Source organism: Pongo pygmaeus, chromosome 4 (genome assembly GCF_028885625.2).
Source record: "Pongo pygmaeus isolate AG05252 chromosome 4, NHGRI_mPonPyg2-v2.0_pri, whole genome shotgun sequence".
In the NCBI taxonomy this organism is placed as follows: domain Eukaryota; kingdom Metazoa; phylum Chordata; class Mammalia; order Primates; family Hominidae; genus Pongo; species Pongo pygmaeus.
In genome coordinates, this window is record NC_072377.2 from 74,640,760 (window position 1) to 74,655,626 (window position 14,867).

Here is a 14,867-nt window from a genome sequence, read left to right on the forward strand (position 1 = left end):
CCAATTCTTTTTTTTTTAAGACAGGGTCTGACTCTGTTGCCCAGGCTGGAATGCAGTGATGCCATCTTGGCTCACTGCAGCCTCTGCCTCCCGGGCTCAAGTGATTCTTGGGCCTCAGCCTCCCGAGTAGAGTAGCTGGGACTATAGGCGTGCACCACCACACCTTGCTAATTTTTGTAGGCTGGTCTCGAACTCCTGGCCTCAAGTGATCCACCCGCCTCGGCCTCCCAAAGTGCTGGAATTACCAATGTGTGCCACCATGCCAGGCCGACAATTTTTTTTTTTTTTTTTTGAGACAGAGTCTTGCTCTGTCACCCAGGTTGGAGTGCAGTTGCACGATCTTGGCTCACTGCAAGCTCCACTCTCCTGGGTTCACACCATTCTCCTGTCTCAGCCTCCCACATAGCTAGGGACTACAGGTGCCAGCCACCACACCTGGCTAATTTTTTGTATTTTTAGTAGAGACGGAGTTTCACCGTGTTAGCCAGGATGGTCTCGGTCTCCTGACCTCATGATCCACCCGCCTCGGCTTCCCAAAGTGCTGGGATTACAGGCGTGAGCCACTGCGCCCAGCCCCGACAATTATTTTTTAAAAGAACAGAAGACAGCATTGAAAATTTTGCAAGTCATCTGGAAATGAAGGGAAAATATAGATCTATATGAAGTGTGTATATATAGATAGATATATAATATCAACATATAAATATATCAACGTGCATATTTATAAAAGAATGTTGAAGTTATTTGTATATAAAATTGCTTTCATATATTTGTATGCAAATATATAACAGTCTAGAGATAAGTATGTTCATATAACCTGAGTCTCAGTGTCTTAGTTTAGTTGAGTCATCTGTGGAATGTGGGTAGCAGGACTGTAAAGGATATAACGTGTGAGGAAATGCCTTGAACACTTTAAAAATGCCTCAATAAACAGGCAGACTTGTCACAAACTGTATATATATAAATGTAGATGGCAGGCCGGGCGCGGTGGCTCACGCCTGTAATCCCAGCACTTTGGGAGGCTGAGGCCAGCGGATCACGAGGTCAGGAGATCAAGACCATCCTGGCTAACACGGTGAAACCCTGTCTCTACTAAAAATACAAAAAATTAGCCGGGTGCAGTGGCGGGCGCCTGTAGTCCCAGCTACTCGGGAGGCTGAGGCAGGAGAATGGCATGAAGCCCGGAGGCGGAGCTTGCAGTGAGGCAAGATTGCACCACTGCACTCTGGCCTGGGCAAAAGAGCGAGACTCCGTCTCAAAAAAAAAATAAATAAATAAATAAAAATGAATAAATGTAGATGGCAAAGCTGGCTGGAGTTAACTACAGGAGCCCCCTGTTTTCCAAGATGGAGCCTTTAAACCTGCACAGAAAGAATATGGATGACGAGAAAAGAGAAGCTGAGGGAGATAAAGATCTTGAAGGTGGAGTCTGGTACTCCAACTGGGAAAAGGACACAGAAGGCAAGTGCAAGTCTAGAGAGATAAAGAGTTGAATTAACAGGAAGCAAATAGATTAGCTTAACCTAGGGGTGTCCAATCTTTTGGCTTCCCTGGGCCACACTGGAAGAAGAATTGTCTTGGGCCACCATAAAATACACTAACACTGGCTGGGCACGGTGGCTCACGCCTGTAATCCCAGCACTTTGGGAGGCCGAGGCGAGCAGATCACTTGAGGTCAGGAGTTCAAGACCAGCCTGGCCAGCGTGGTGAAACCCTGTCTCTACTAAAAACACACACACACAAAATTAGCCAGGCATGGTGGCATGCGCCTGCAGTCCCAGCTACAGAGGCTGAGGCAGGAGAATTGCTTGAACCCGGGAGGTGGAGGTTGCAGTGAGCCAAGATTGCGCCACTGCACTGCCCGCCTGGGCGACAGAGAGAGACTCTGTCTCAAAAACCAACCAACCAAACAAAAAAACAAAAAACAAAAAACAAAACAAAACAAAACAAAAAAATACACTAACACTAATGATAGCTGATGAACTAAAAAAAAAAAAAAAATCAAAAAGATCTCATAATGTTTTAAAAAAGTTTACGAATTTGTGTTGGGCCACATTCAAAGCTGTTCTGGGCTGCATGCTGCCCACAGACCGTGGATTGGACAAGCTTGGCTTAACCATAACCTGCAAAAAAAGAAAGCAAAGACACTAACCAAATCTATGAGCATCTTAAGGACCTCTTGAGGACTGTCCTGGTCTTCCATCCTCTTAGAACTGTTTTCTGAAGGGAGCATACCCAACAGTCTCTGCCCGAAGGTCTTCTTACTCCTTGGAGATGGAAATCCTAAAATTGAACATGAAAATCCAGCTGAGACATTAAAATATCCTCACTGATATACTTCCAGAAAAAGAGGTAACTTGATCTCTAGGACAAGTGAGTCCAGGAGCACACAGTGGAATGTAATGAGCAGAGCACTGCCTTCAGAGCCAGGAGCAACGCAGGTGAGAGGCAGCAAGAGTGCTGCCCTGCCATGCGGCACAGCCACCCCTCTGTGCCAGCTGACACACAGGCCACACAAGAACATAGTCCATGTCACTAGATCATCACAGTCTTCAAGAGCAGCCAGAAATGCAGATCTGTCATGACATCTTCCAATTCTAAATGTCAACCACTAGTCTTATTGTTTGAATACACTAAGCCAACCTAACAAAACATGTCTGCAGGCCACAGGGGGCCTCTGAGCCATGCAAACTCTGCTTCCGAACCTCAAAGACCTGGACTTGAATCCTCTTTTAGCCACTTACTAACTGTGTGACCTCGGGTGAGTTTTCTCAGCTTGATTTCCTCATCTCTAAAATGAGAATAGCATTACCTTCTTCTCAGGGAACGGTGCCATTAAATAATAAATCACACGGGCTGGGGAAGGGGAAGTGAGTTACTGTTTCATGGGACAGGGTCTCTGTAAAGAAAGATGAAAATGTTCTGGAGCTGGATGGTGATGAAGGTTACATTACAATGTGAATATGCTTAATACCACTTAAAAACAGTTCAAATGGTAAACTTTAGAGAGATATATACATATATATATATATATATTTTTTTTTTTTTTTTTTTTTTTTTTGAGACGGAGTCTCGTTCTGTCGCCCAGGCTGGAGTGCAGTGGTGCAATCTCGGCTCACTGCAAGCTCCGCCTCCCGGGTTCACACCATTCTCCTGCCTCAGCCTCCCAAGTAGCTGGGACTACAGGCGCCGCCACCATGTCCGGCTAATTTTTTTGTATTTTTAGTAGAGACGGGGTTTCACTGTGTTAGCCAGGATGGTCTCGATCTCCTGACCTCGTGATCCACCCACCTCGGCCTCCCAAAATGCTGGGATTACAGGCGTGAGCCACCGCACCTGGCCAACTTTAGATATATTTTACCACCATCACAACAACAACAAAAAATACCACAATTGTCAAAGGCCCTGCCCAGGTATTAGCATAATATTTAATATTTCACATGCTGACATCGATGTCCTTCATCTATTGAAGGAAAGTAATTTGCAGAAGGTACAAAATCTCAGATTGTACAAGGAAAATTTCAAGAATATTTTTGGAATATTCTCCAAAGGTGGTTTAGTGGGAAACTGAGAGCAGATGAGGGGAGATCCCCTTCCCACCAATCCTGACAGACCACAGTGACAAGGGCAGCCCTGACCCCTTCCACGAGGAGCTGTGGCAAACAGAAGTCAGAGAAACTGACACTTTGATGAGTGGATGAATCTGTGTGCCTATTTTCAGTCTAAAAAAAGAAATAGCTCCGTATGATGGCTCAAGCTGGTAGTCTGGAGGATTGCTTAAGCCCAGGAGTTTAAGATCAAAAAAAAAAAAAAAACCCCAAAAGCAAAAAAACAAAGAAAGAAGTATGCTTATAAACTACTTCCGAAAACTTGTCTAAACTGCCATATCAAAAAGAAAGTTGATATTAAGTGTTACTAAACATAAAAATAATCTGTATCACCCTGTACCTCTTAAGATTACTGAAATATACTAATAAAATGAATTAAAGTCTTGTCACTGAGAAACTCAGAAAGAACTACTGAAACTTGTATAGATTTATAAAAGCTGTGAGAGATCAATCAATTTTTTTTTTTTTTTGAGATGGAGTTTCGCTTTTGTCGCCCAGGCTGGAGTGCAACAGCGCGATCTTGGCTCACCACAACCTCTGCCTCCCGGGTTCAAACACTTCTCCTGCCTCAGCCTCCCGAGTAGCTGGGATTACAGGCTCGTGCCACCACACCCGGCTAATTTTGTATTTTTAGTACAGACAGGGTTTCTCCATGTTGGTCAGGCTGGTCTCAAACTCCCAACCTCAGGTGATCCACCCACTTCGGCCTCCCAAAGTGCTGGGATTACAGGCATGAGCCACCGCATCCGGCCATCAATTTTTTTTTTTTTTTTTTGAGACAGGGTCTTGCTCCATCACCCAGGCTGGACTGCAGTGGTGGGATCATGACTCACTGCAGCCTCAGCCTCCCAGGCTCAAGTGATCCTCCCACTTCAGCCTCCCTAGTAGCTGAGACCACAGGTATCTACCACCACACTTGGCTATTTTTTTTTTTTTTAATAGAGACAGGGTCTCCCTATGTTGCCCAGGCTGGTCTCAAACTCCTGAGCTCAAGCAATCCTCCTGCCTCAGCCTCCCAAAGCGCTGGGATTACAGGCATGAGCTACCATGCCCTGTCTAAATCAATTATTTAAAATTCTGCCTTCAGTCTCTCAGCGCCTTACTGGAACTCAGAGTTTGGGAGCTATACCCCTCTGAATTGTATTTTTTGTGGGAATCTTCCTCAGATTTGTCAATAGCTGAGTGTGATATTGTAATATAAGAAATATATATCTGGTCTTTGCCCTCAGTTCCTGACGCAGAGCTCCTAAAATCCTAGTAGATAGGGGTGTTAGGTGAATCTTTTCTCATAGTTGGTATTTGACCCCAGTTCCTAACACACAATTCCTGACTGTAATTTCCTCAGTGCTAGGAGCATCTGACACGGAGCCCCTAAATCCCTTGGAATTTCCTGGGTAATAGGAGCATCTTTTGTTCTAATGAGGCTCTTGGTGGGCTCCTGGATAGCCTCAGGGTGGGGGCTGGTTGTCAGGGGAACCAATCTTGTGATTAGAAAGCTGGAACTTTCAGCCCCAGTCCCCAAACTCTGGGGAAGAGAGAGGGGCTGAAGGTTGAGTTGATCACCAATGGCCAATGACATACCATGTCCATGTAATGAAGCCTCCATAAAAACCCAAAAGGGTCTGGGGAGCTTCCAGATAGCTGAGCACGTGAGGTTCCTGAGGGGCGGTGCGCCAAAGAGAGCATCCCTTCCCACGTGCCTTGCCCTGTCCATCTCTTCATCTGGCTGTTCATCTGCATCCTTTGTAAGATCCTTTATAATAAACTGCTAAACGGAAGTGTTCCCGGAGTTCTCTGAGGCGTCCTAGCAAATCAATGGAGCCTGAGGAGGGCGTCATGGGAGTGCCAATGTACATACAGCAAGTCAGTCAGGAGCAGCAGAGACAATCCCGTGCTTTTGACTGGCATTTGGAGTGCAGGCCACCTTGTGGGACTGAGCCTTTAACTTATGGGATCTGACTCTAACTCCAGGTAGACAGTGTGAGAATTGAGGGAAATGACAGGATACCCAGCTGGTGTGTGGGGAATCCCCCACCCCCAACATCTGGTGTCAGAATCGCTGAGCTGAGTGGTGAGTGCTGTGTGAATAGGAAAACACTTTGGTTTTTCCTGTCTCTTACACTGAGGAAGGTAGGAATTATGGAACATCAAATGCACATATTCTCAAGTGCTGAAATGAGTATGAATCTAGCTCTTGAGAAAAATGCAGCTTTGTCTACACTGCACTATCCTAATGGCCAAGCTCCACACAGGGTTGCAGGCCTTGCATGCAGGTGACAGGGTCTGACAGGCTTTCCTAAGATTAAGATTACTTTAACCCTGACTTTCCCCTTCGTCTCTTCTTTCTCCCATCACTTTTCTTTCCACCTCTACCAAAACAAACAAATATATACAATCTGACTTTCTAAGAAGATTTGCCTTCAATTAGCACAAAACACCAGGGCTGTCCTCAAAGAGGATTTTACAATCCAGCTGCTATTAAGGGCTTAGCTGAGAAAGGAAGTGTCTGAGGAAGATTATCTACACATAGCTGTCTGTGGTCCATGGTAGAACCAGGTATTCTTAGTGTTTTCCACTGGTTGCTAAAAGGCTAAATACATGGACCATGTTAGCTTTTTCCCTGGCAAAATCACCTACCCTGGATTGAACATTAAAGTTGTACCTTCAGCTTTTATCAAGAGATTATTATAGAAAATGACCATATTATCTAAATACATTATTTTGTATTTATTATAAGACATTGTTGGCCAGGTGCAATGGATCACATCTGTAATCACAGCATTTTGGGAGGCCGAGGAGGGAGGACCGCTTGAGCCCAGGAGTTTGAGACCAGCCTGGGTAACATAGTGAGACCTCATCTCTACAAGCAAATACAAAATTTAGCCTGGCATGGTGGCATGTGCCTGTAGTCCCAGCTGCTAGGAAGGCTGGGGTGGGAGGATTGCTTGACCCCATGAGGTAGAGGCTGCAGCAGTGAGTCATGATCACACCACTGCACTCCAGCCTGGGCAACAGGGTAAGATGCTGTCTCAAAAAAAAAAAAAAAAAAAAAAAAAAAAGCTAAAACACTGTTGGGAATTTAGCCATTACATTTTCTCAAAAGTTTCATGTCAGAAAACATTAATTTCAGGATAATATGAATGACTTTCTCAGAATAAGTGTTACAAAACATTATATTTTCGTGTTTTGCCCTGGCTTCCATCTAATGAGCACTCCAAACATGTAGCTTCTATGACCTGCATTTCCCTACTCTAGTTCTGATTTACTGCTTCTATTTCTATCATCCCTCTGCATCACTTCTTACCCTTTTCAGCAAAGAAAAGGAGGAAAGCTTAGTTAACGAAACTAAAATTCACAACAGCTGACTTCTATACTATTAGTAATATATACTGTTTGAAAAGAAATATTTCAAACAAAACTACTATAAAGCTTTCATTTTATTATTATTATTATTATTATTTTGAGACAGAGTCTCGCTCTGTCACCCAGGCTAGAGTACAGTGGCGATCTTGGCTCACTGCAACCTCTACCTCCCAGGTTCAAGCGATTCTCCTGCCTCAGCTTCCTGAGTAGCTGGGATTACAGGTGTGCACCATCACACCCAGCTAATTTTTGTATTTTTAGTAGAGATGGGGTTTTTCAATGTTGGCCAGCCTGGTCTTGAACTCCTGACCTCAGGTGATCTGCCTGCCTCAGCCTGCCAAAGTGCTGGGATTACAGGCGTGAGTCACCGCGCATGGCCAGGTTTCTTTTTTTTTCTTTTTGTTTGAGACAGTCTTGCTCTTTCCCCCAGGCTGGAGTGCAGTAGTGCAATCTTGGCTCACCGCAACCTCCACTTCCCAGGTTCAAGCGATTCTCCTGCCTCAGCCTCCCAAGTAGCTGGGACTACAGGCGCCTGCCACCATGCCCGGCTAATTTTTGTATTTTTAGTAGAGGCAGGGTTTCACCATGTCGGCCAGGCTGGTCTCAAACTCCTGACCTCAAATGATCCACCCACCTTGGCCTCCCAAAGTGCTGGGATTACAGGCATGAGCCACCGCGCCTGGCCACCAGGTTCCATTTTAAATATTTTCTATGATGGTGTTCCCCTAAGATCATTTTAAATATTACAAGATGTGTATTAGTCTTTCTAAATTCACCTGAATATAAGAGATATTAGAATTATAGATCTGACAGATAAGAAAATATTTAGAAATACAGTCATCCTAGAATTTTTCTACAAAACATTTAAAATTCTTATAAACTTCACTTGATTCTTTCTCAACTGATAAATGCTTTCAAATTATAATTTGACATTTTAAATTGAAGCAATATGAATTCTACAGAATACTGATAAATAAAAATTGATATGAATTACTTACAGAAACTAAGATTTCTAAAAAATAACAGCTACTTTGTTTATACTAGAAGATCTACTTTAATTGTCTCATGCTATTTTAATATATTTTTTAATACACAGATATAATAATACTCAATACTGATCATTAACTTTTTTTTTTTGAGATGGAGTCTCATCTGTCACCCAGTGCAGTGGCACGATCTCAGCTCACTGCAACCTCTGCCTCCTGGGTTCAAGCGATTCTCCTGCCTCAGCCTCCCGAGCAGGTGGTATTATAGGCATGTGCTACCACGCCCGGCTAATTTTTGTGTTTTTAGTAGAGATGGGGTTTTGCCATGTTGGCCAGGCTGTTCTCGAACTCCTGACCTCAGGTGATCCACCCTCCTTGGCCTCTCAAAGTGCTGGGATTACAGGTGTGAGCCACTGCACCCAGCCTGGCCATAAACTTTTGATGGGTTCATGAACCAAAACCTAAACCTAAACTTCTGCTTCATTTTTTCTAAGAATATTTTATTAATTTGTCCAACTTAAGGTTTTTCCTCTATTTCTCAATTTCCTTCTCAAAAGCATATATTTCAATAAAGTTTAATTAGATAGATACATTTAATGTCATGTTTAAATGACATTTTTCACATTATTTCCTTCTCGGCAGTTTCCTTTTAATCACCTAGCACTTTTATTGTAAAGTTTTTTCACTAAACATGGTCTTATTTAAATGAAACAGACGAGTACTAGAAAAGAGATATTCCTGTTATGTTATGGTTTATGGATTCCAATAGTTCACCTGCACATGTAATATCCAATGACTCCTTTTTTTCCATAGTTGCTAAATTTTTAAGTAAACCACAACCATATGTGAAGTTTCAATTATTTTTGCCCACATTGGATTAAGTGTGCTTCATCAACTTGGATTATAAACAAAACAACTAAAATTACACCTACTTATTGCCATTATAATATATAGTTACCATCCTCTTTAAGGTGCTTCCAATTCATCCATTTTGTTGCTTTTTTATGCATTTTATCCATTTGTGTCAATTGTAGTGCCTGGTCATTTTTTCTCATTAATTGTTGCTCAAATGCAATTCTGAAAGCATCTGCCATCACGTAAGCTTCTTCTTTACTCTTCTGCAAAAGTTCCAACTGATTTTGAAAGAAAGTTTGGGAGGTGTCAGAGGCAAAACCAGAACAATTCTTGCTGAATGGGGAATCAAATTAACATATGCAATCTCCCTGCCTAGCACTGGTTTATTGCCTGTGTCTGATCTAGCTTATCTGCTTACGCTAATTAATACTTGCTATTTCTGCAGTAGCAACTTACTCTGATCCAGATTATCAGTTTCCCTTGTGGTACCTGTCAACTGCCTGCTCATCTAACCCCTGGACCTCACTACCCCATGCAGGCCCTGCGTGTGTGTCCTGCTCAAGTCCTGGGACAAAGGGCCCAGCATGAAAGATAACAGGATGCCAAAGGCTGCATTTCAACTCAGCTTTGGGCCATTCCAGACCACACCACTGAAAATAATGATGAATACCACCTTTCAAATACGTCTCATAGATGACCTTGACTTTGATCAATGTAATCTCATGTTTTTCTTTTCTTTTTTTTTCTTCTTCTTCTTTTTTTTTTTTCTTTTGACAGAGTCTCGCTCTGTCGCCCAGGCTGGAGTGCAGTGTCGTGATCTCGGCTCACTGCAAGCTCCGCCTCCTGGGTTCAAGCAATTCTCCTGCCTCCGCCTCCCGAGTAGCTGGGACTACAGGCGCATGTTGCCACGCCTGGCTAATTTTTTGTATTTTAGTAGAGATGGGGTTTCACTGTGTTGCCCAGGCTGGTCTCGAACTCCTGAGCTCAGGTAATCCACCCGCCTCGGCCTCCCAAAGTGCTGGGTTTACACGTGTGAGCCACTGCGCCCAGCCTTTTTTTTTTTTGTTTTGGAGACAGGGTCTCTCACTCTGTCACCCAGGCTAGAGTGCAGTGGTGTGAACACGGCTCACTGTAACTGTGATGTCTTAGGCTCAAGTGATTCTCCCACCTCAGCCTCTCAAAGTGCTGGGATTACAGGTGTAACCCATTGCCCCCTCATGCTTTTCTTAATGAATGGCTACTGTCCAAATGTTGGCTTTCCTATATACTTTAAAGACTTTATTTTGGCTGGGCGCAGTGGCTCCCACCTGTAATCCCAGCACTTTGGGAGGGCGAGGCGGGCGGATCACGAGGTCAGGAGTTCAAGACCAGCCTGGCCAACATGGTGAAACCCCGTCTCTACTAAAAATACAAAAATTAGCCAGGAGTGGTGGCAGGCACCTGTAATCCCAGCTACTCACAAACCTGAGGCAGAGAATCACTTGAACCAGGAGGTGGAGGTTGCAGTGAGCCGAGATTGCACCACTACATTCCAGCCTGGGCGACAGAGCAAGACTCCGTCTCAAAAAAAAAAAACACTTTAATTTTTTTAATTTAATTTTGTCCTATTTTATTCTAAGTTCTAGGATACAGGTGCAGGATGCAGGTTTGTTATTTAGGTAGATGTGTGCCATGGTGGTTTGCCACACCTAAGGACTTTAAATTCCATACCTTCAATAAAGGTAAAACGTTTTAGAATTATGGTCCATGTACTACTGTATTTGTAAGTAAAGACCAAATATAATGGCAGCTATCATTTGAATTAATGTCTGGCATGTTCATGGTGCTGTGCTAAACATTTTATGTCTATTTCCTCACAACAACCATCCAAGGTAGTTATTACCCTCCACTTAACATAGTAAGAAAACTGAGACCTACCCAGTCCAAAGCCACACAGCTAGTAAATGGTGGAGCAATGATGCAAACCTAGGTCTGGCTGGTACAAAGGTTCCTTTCACTGTGCCTTGCTGCTGCTCAAATACATTCCATGCTTATCTCTCCATTAATCAGTGTTGCTGATCCTAGTGATTTTAAGCATAAATGTACATTTTCCTTCTATTATGTAGTAATTTTAGGGACATGTATAGATAAGAACATATAAATTTTAGGAATATTAATTATGAACTCAGGCAAATGACTTTAGGTAACTTCAAATATCATGTCAAGTACTTTTTTTTTTTTTTTTTTTTTGGAGATGGAGTTTCACTCTTGTTGCCTAGGCTGGAGTGCAGTGGTGTAATCTCGGCTCACTGCAACCTCCGCCTACCGGGTTCAAGCGATTCTCCTGCCTCAGCCTCCCAAGTAGCTAAGATTACCGGTGACCGCCACCACGCTTGGCTAATTTTTTGTATTTTTAGTAGAGAAGTAGTTTTACCATGTTGGCCAGGCTGGTCTTAAACTCTTGACCTCAGGTGATCTGCCTGCCTTAGCCTCCCAAAGTGCTGGGATTACAGGCATGAGCCACTGCACCCTGTCGCAAGTACTATTAATATTTGTATTTTGGAACCAGGTAAACAAAATCCAGTTGATAAGTTGATGCTATCGCATAAAAACTAAGCATAAGTTCCATAGTCAATAACTACTTAAATGAAGTTAATTATTGCAAACACGTCCATTTATTCTACTATTAATAGAGAAACAAAACTAAAGCTTTTGCTGTTGCGATAACGCAATACCTCTTGTTTGAGCTGAAGAAGCAGTTTCCGAGTGGACGCTGCCATTCTGGCACAAGAACAGGGGTTCCCTCCGGGCCCATGACAAAGGCAGGCTCCGAGGACTGCAAGCTTTAAATTGAAAAGCATTGCTCCTGTTATTAAGTGTCACACTGTTTTAGCTGCACACAAACACAGGGGCATTTACACACATACCCATGCACACTACTACTCGGGCATCTGATCCAAAAAAACTGGAAAGGAAAAACAAAATAGAAGAAAGCTGAGATTGGGATCTCAGAATACAAATAGAAATTAACTACAAACGACGAAAAGAATGTCATGACTTGGAACACAAACAAAAGGGAATTTTACTTTCCTTCATCTCACTCTTAAAACCTTTAATCCTGGCGCCTTCAACTTTAAACCTAAAGTCCTTGGCAGGAGTTTAGCCTGACAATATGGTTAACGCTAACATCCACAGCACACCTTTCCTGTCACAGTGTAGCCCTGATGCCCGGCATTCACTATTGCCAGTTTCCTCTAAGCTGAGTCACCTACTCAGAAATGACGAGGGAATCTTAAAATCTAATGAGAAAAAGTCATCCCTCCACTCCTAAAAAAAATAAAAAAAAACGATTGATTCCTGTGTAAAAGAATAAAACTTTAGCACCATCCAAACTTATGCCAAGGGTGAAGTTCAGCCCTGGAGACTGAGTCAGGTAGCATGTTTGAAATTCTGCTTCTAGATTAGAGAGTAACCCTCTTCCTCGTTGCTCTTGTTCTGTAAATCAGGAGGAGAGACCAGAGACCAGACCTTTCTGCTTCCATCACTGACCTCCGTTACAGATTAGCTGTCTTATTTTCTTATACCTAACTCAGACCAGATGACTTCGAAAAGAACCCCATGGCTGTTACATCTTCAGTGTGGAATGTTAAATATACCTTCCCCAAAAGAAAACGATCACCTCAACTAATAACTCTGTAACTATGCACTAAACCATACCATCAAAAGATGTTGAAATTCTGTTAAACTTCCCTAAACACTGTCCATATAAGCCAGCACAAACTTCTACACTTTAGAACACTGACTTCTTTTTTTTTTTTTTGAGATGGAGTCTCGCTCTGTCACCCAGGCTGGAGTGCAGTGGCGCGATCTCGGCTCACTGCAAGCTCTGCCTCCTGGGTTCACGCCATTGTCCTGCCTCAGCCTCCCGAGTAGCTGGGACTACAGGCGCCACCACGCCCGGCTAATTTTTTTGTATTTTTAAAGTAGAGACAGGGTTTCACCGTGCTAGCCAGGATGGTCTCGATCTCCTGACCTCGTGATCCGCCCGCCTCAGCCTCCCAAAGTGCTGGGATTACAGGCGTGAGCCATCGCACCCGGCCTAAAACACTGACTTCTTTGGAATCTGTGGCTCCTTGGGTGATCCATCCTCAACTTTTGTGCTTGAATAAACTCTTTAAACTAGATTCTGGCCAGGCGCGGTGGCTCATGCCTGTAATCCCAGCACTTTGGCAAGCCAAGGCAGGCGGATGATCTGAGGTCAGGAGTTCGAGACCAGCCAGACCAACATGGTGAAATCCCGTCTCTACTAAAAATACAAAAATTAGCTGGGCGTGGTGGCTCATGCCTGTAATCCCAGCTGCTTGGGAGGCTGAGGTAGGAGAATCACTTGAACCTGGGAGGCAGAGGTTGCAGTGAGCTGAAATCATGCATTGCACTCCAGCCTCGGCAACAAGAGCAAAAAACTCTGTCTCAAAAATAAATAAATAATAAACTAGATTCTGATTCCTTTATTTTTGGTTGATACTTGCTTGACCACTGTAGTTGGAAGAAAAGTAGTATAATAATTTTACTTTTTAAAACTCCACTTTAAAAGCTAACCACAAGTGGGCCAGGCATGGTGGCTCATGCCTGTAATTCCAGCACTTTGGGAGGCTGAGGCAGGTGGATCACCTGAGTTCAGGAGTTCGAGACCAGCCTGACCAACATGGTGAAACCTGTCTCTACTAAAAAATATAAAAATTAGCTGGGCATGGTGGTGGATGCCTGTAATCCCAGCTACTCAGGAGGCTGAGGCAGGAGAATCGCTTGAACCCGGGAGGCAGAGGTTGCGGTGAACTGAGATTGCACCATTGTACTCCAGCCTGGGCAACAGAGCAAGACTCTGTCTCAAACACAAAGCTGACCACAAATACTTTCCCAACATATTCCAGTATGTACCAATTTCACAGGGGCAATCTACACAACATAGTGTGCCATATATTTTATTTTATTCTTATTTATTTATTTTTGAGACAGAGTCTTGCTCTGTCACATAGGCTGGAGTGCAGTGGTGCGATCTCGGCTCCCTGCAACTTCTGCCTCCCAAGTTCAAACTGAGATTTCAGGCATATGCCACCATACCCAGCTAATTTTTTTTTGTATTTTTAGTAGAGATGGGGTTTCACCATGGTGGTCAGGCTAGTCTCGAACTCCTGACCTCAAATGATCCACCTGCCTCGGCATCCCAAAGTGCTGGGATTATAGGTGTGAGCCACTGCGGCTGGCATGTGCCATATTTATTTATTTATTTATTTTTCTGAGACAGAGTTTTGCTCTCATTGCCCAGGCTGGAGTGCAATGGCGTGATCACGGCTCACCGCAACCACCGTCTCCCAGGTTCAAGCAATTCTCCTGCCTCAGCCTCCCAAGTAGCTGGGATTACAGGCATACACCACCATGCCCAGCTAATTTTGTATTTTTAGTGGAGACAGGGTTTCTCCATGTTGGCCAGGCTGGTCTCAAACTCCCGACCTTAGGTGATCCACCTGCCTCGGCCTCCCAAAGTGCTGGGATTACAGGCGTTAGCCACCGCACCTGGCCCATATATTTTAAAGTTTCATATGGGCTAGGCATGGTGGCTCACGCCTGTAATCCCAGCATTTTGGGAGGCTGAGGCAGGCAGATAGCTTGAGCCCAGGAGTTCAAGACCAGCCTGGGCAACATGAGACCCTGTCTCTACAAAAAATAAAAAAAAAAAATTAGCTGGGTGTGATAATGGTGTGCACCCATAGTCCCAGGTGCTTGGGAGGCTGAGGTCAGAGGATCACTTGAGCCCAGGAGGTCTAAGCTCCAGTGAGCCATGATTGTGCCACTGTACTCCAGCCTGAGCTACAGAGTGAGGCCCTGTCTCAAAACCAAAACAAAACAAAAAAATAAATAAAATTAAATTAAAAATAAAGTTTTGTGTGGAATTTACTATACAATTGTTATCTAAGCATCTTCCTGTTGCTGTACTTTCACATGGATGAGCTGACATAAAATACAATCCTATTTTAGAGGCTTTTCAGAGAGGAAAATTCCAATGCCTCCCTTAGTG

General features: G+C 43.7%; 1 protein-coding gene across 20 annotated transcripts in view; it reads right to left on the reverse strand.

Annotated features, from left to right (window-relative positions):
- CCDC125 (coiled-coil domain containing 125) overlaps window positions 1-14,867 on the reverse strand; it is a 69,921-nt gene that overhangs the window by 16,382 nt on the left and 38,672 nt on the right. For 13 of the 20 annotated variants that reach the window (XR_010126397.1, XR_010126398.1, XR_010126396.1 and 10 more), the window contains 3 exons: window positions 11,527-11,634; window positions 8,916-9,090; window positions 2,153-2,283 (listed from right to left, as the gene is read on the reverse strand). Coding sequence is in view for 16 of the 20 variants with exons in the window: in XM_063664881.1 (XP_063520951.1) it covers window positions 2,153-2,283; window positions 8,916-9,090; window positions 11,527-11,634 (414 nt within the window). In the remaining 4 variants the exon portion in view is untranslated. The remainder of the gene's footprint in view (window positions 1-2,152; window positions 2,284-8,915; window positions 9,091-11,526; window positions 11,635-14,867) is intronic. The other 7 variants (XR_010126399.1, XM_054489849.2, XM_054489848.2 and 4 more) reach the window with 2 other exon arrangements.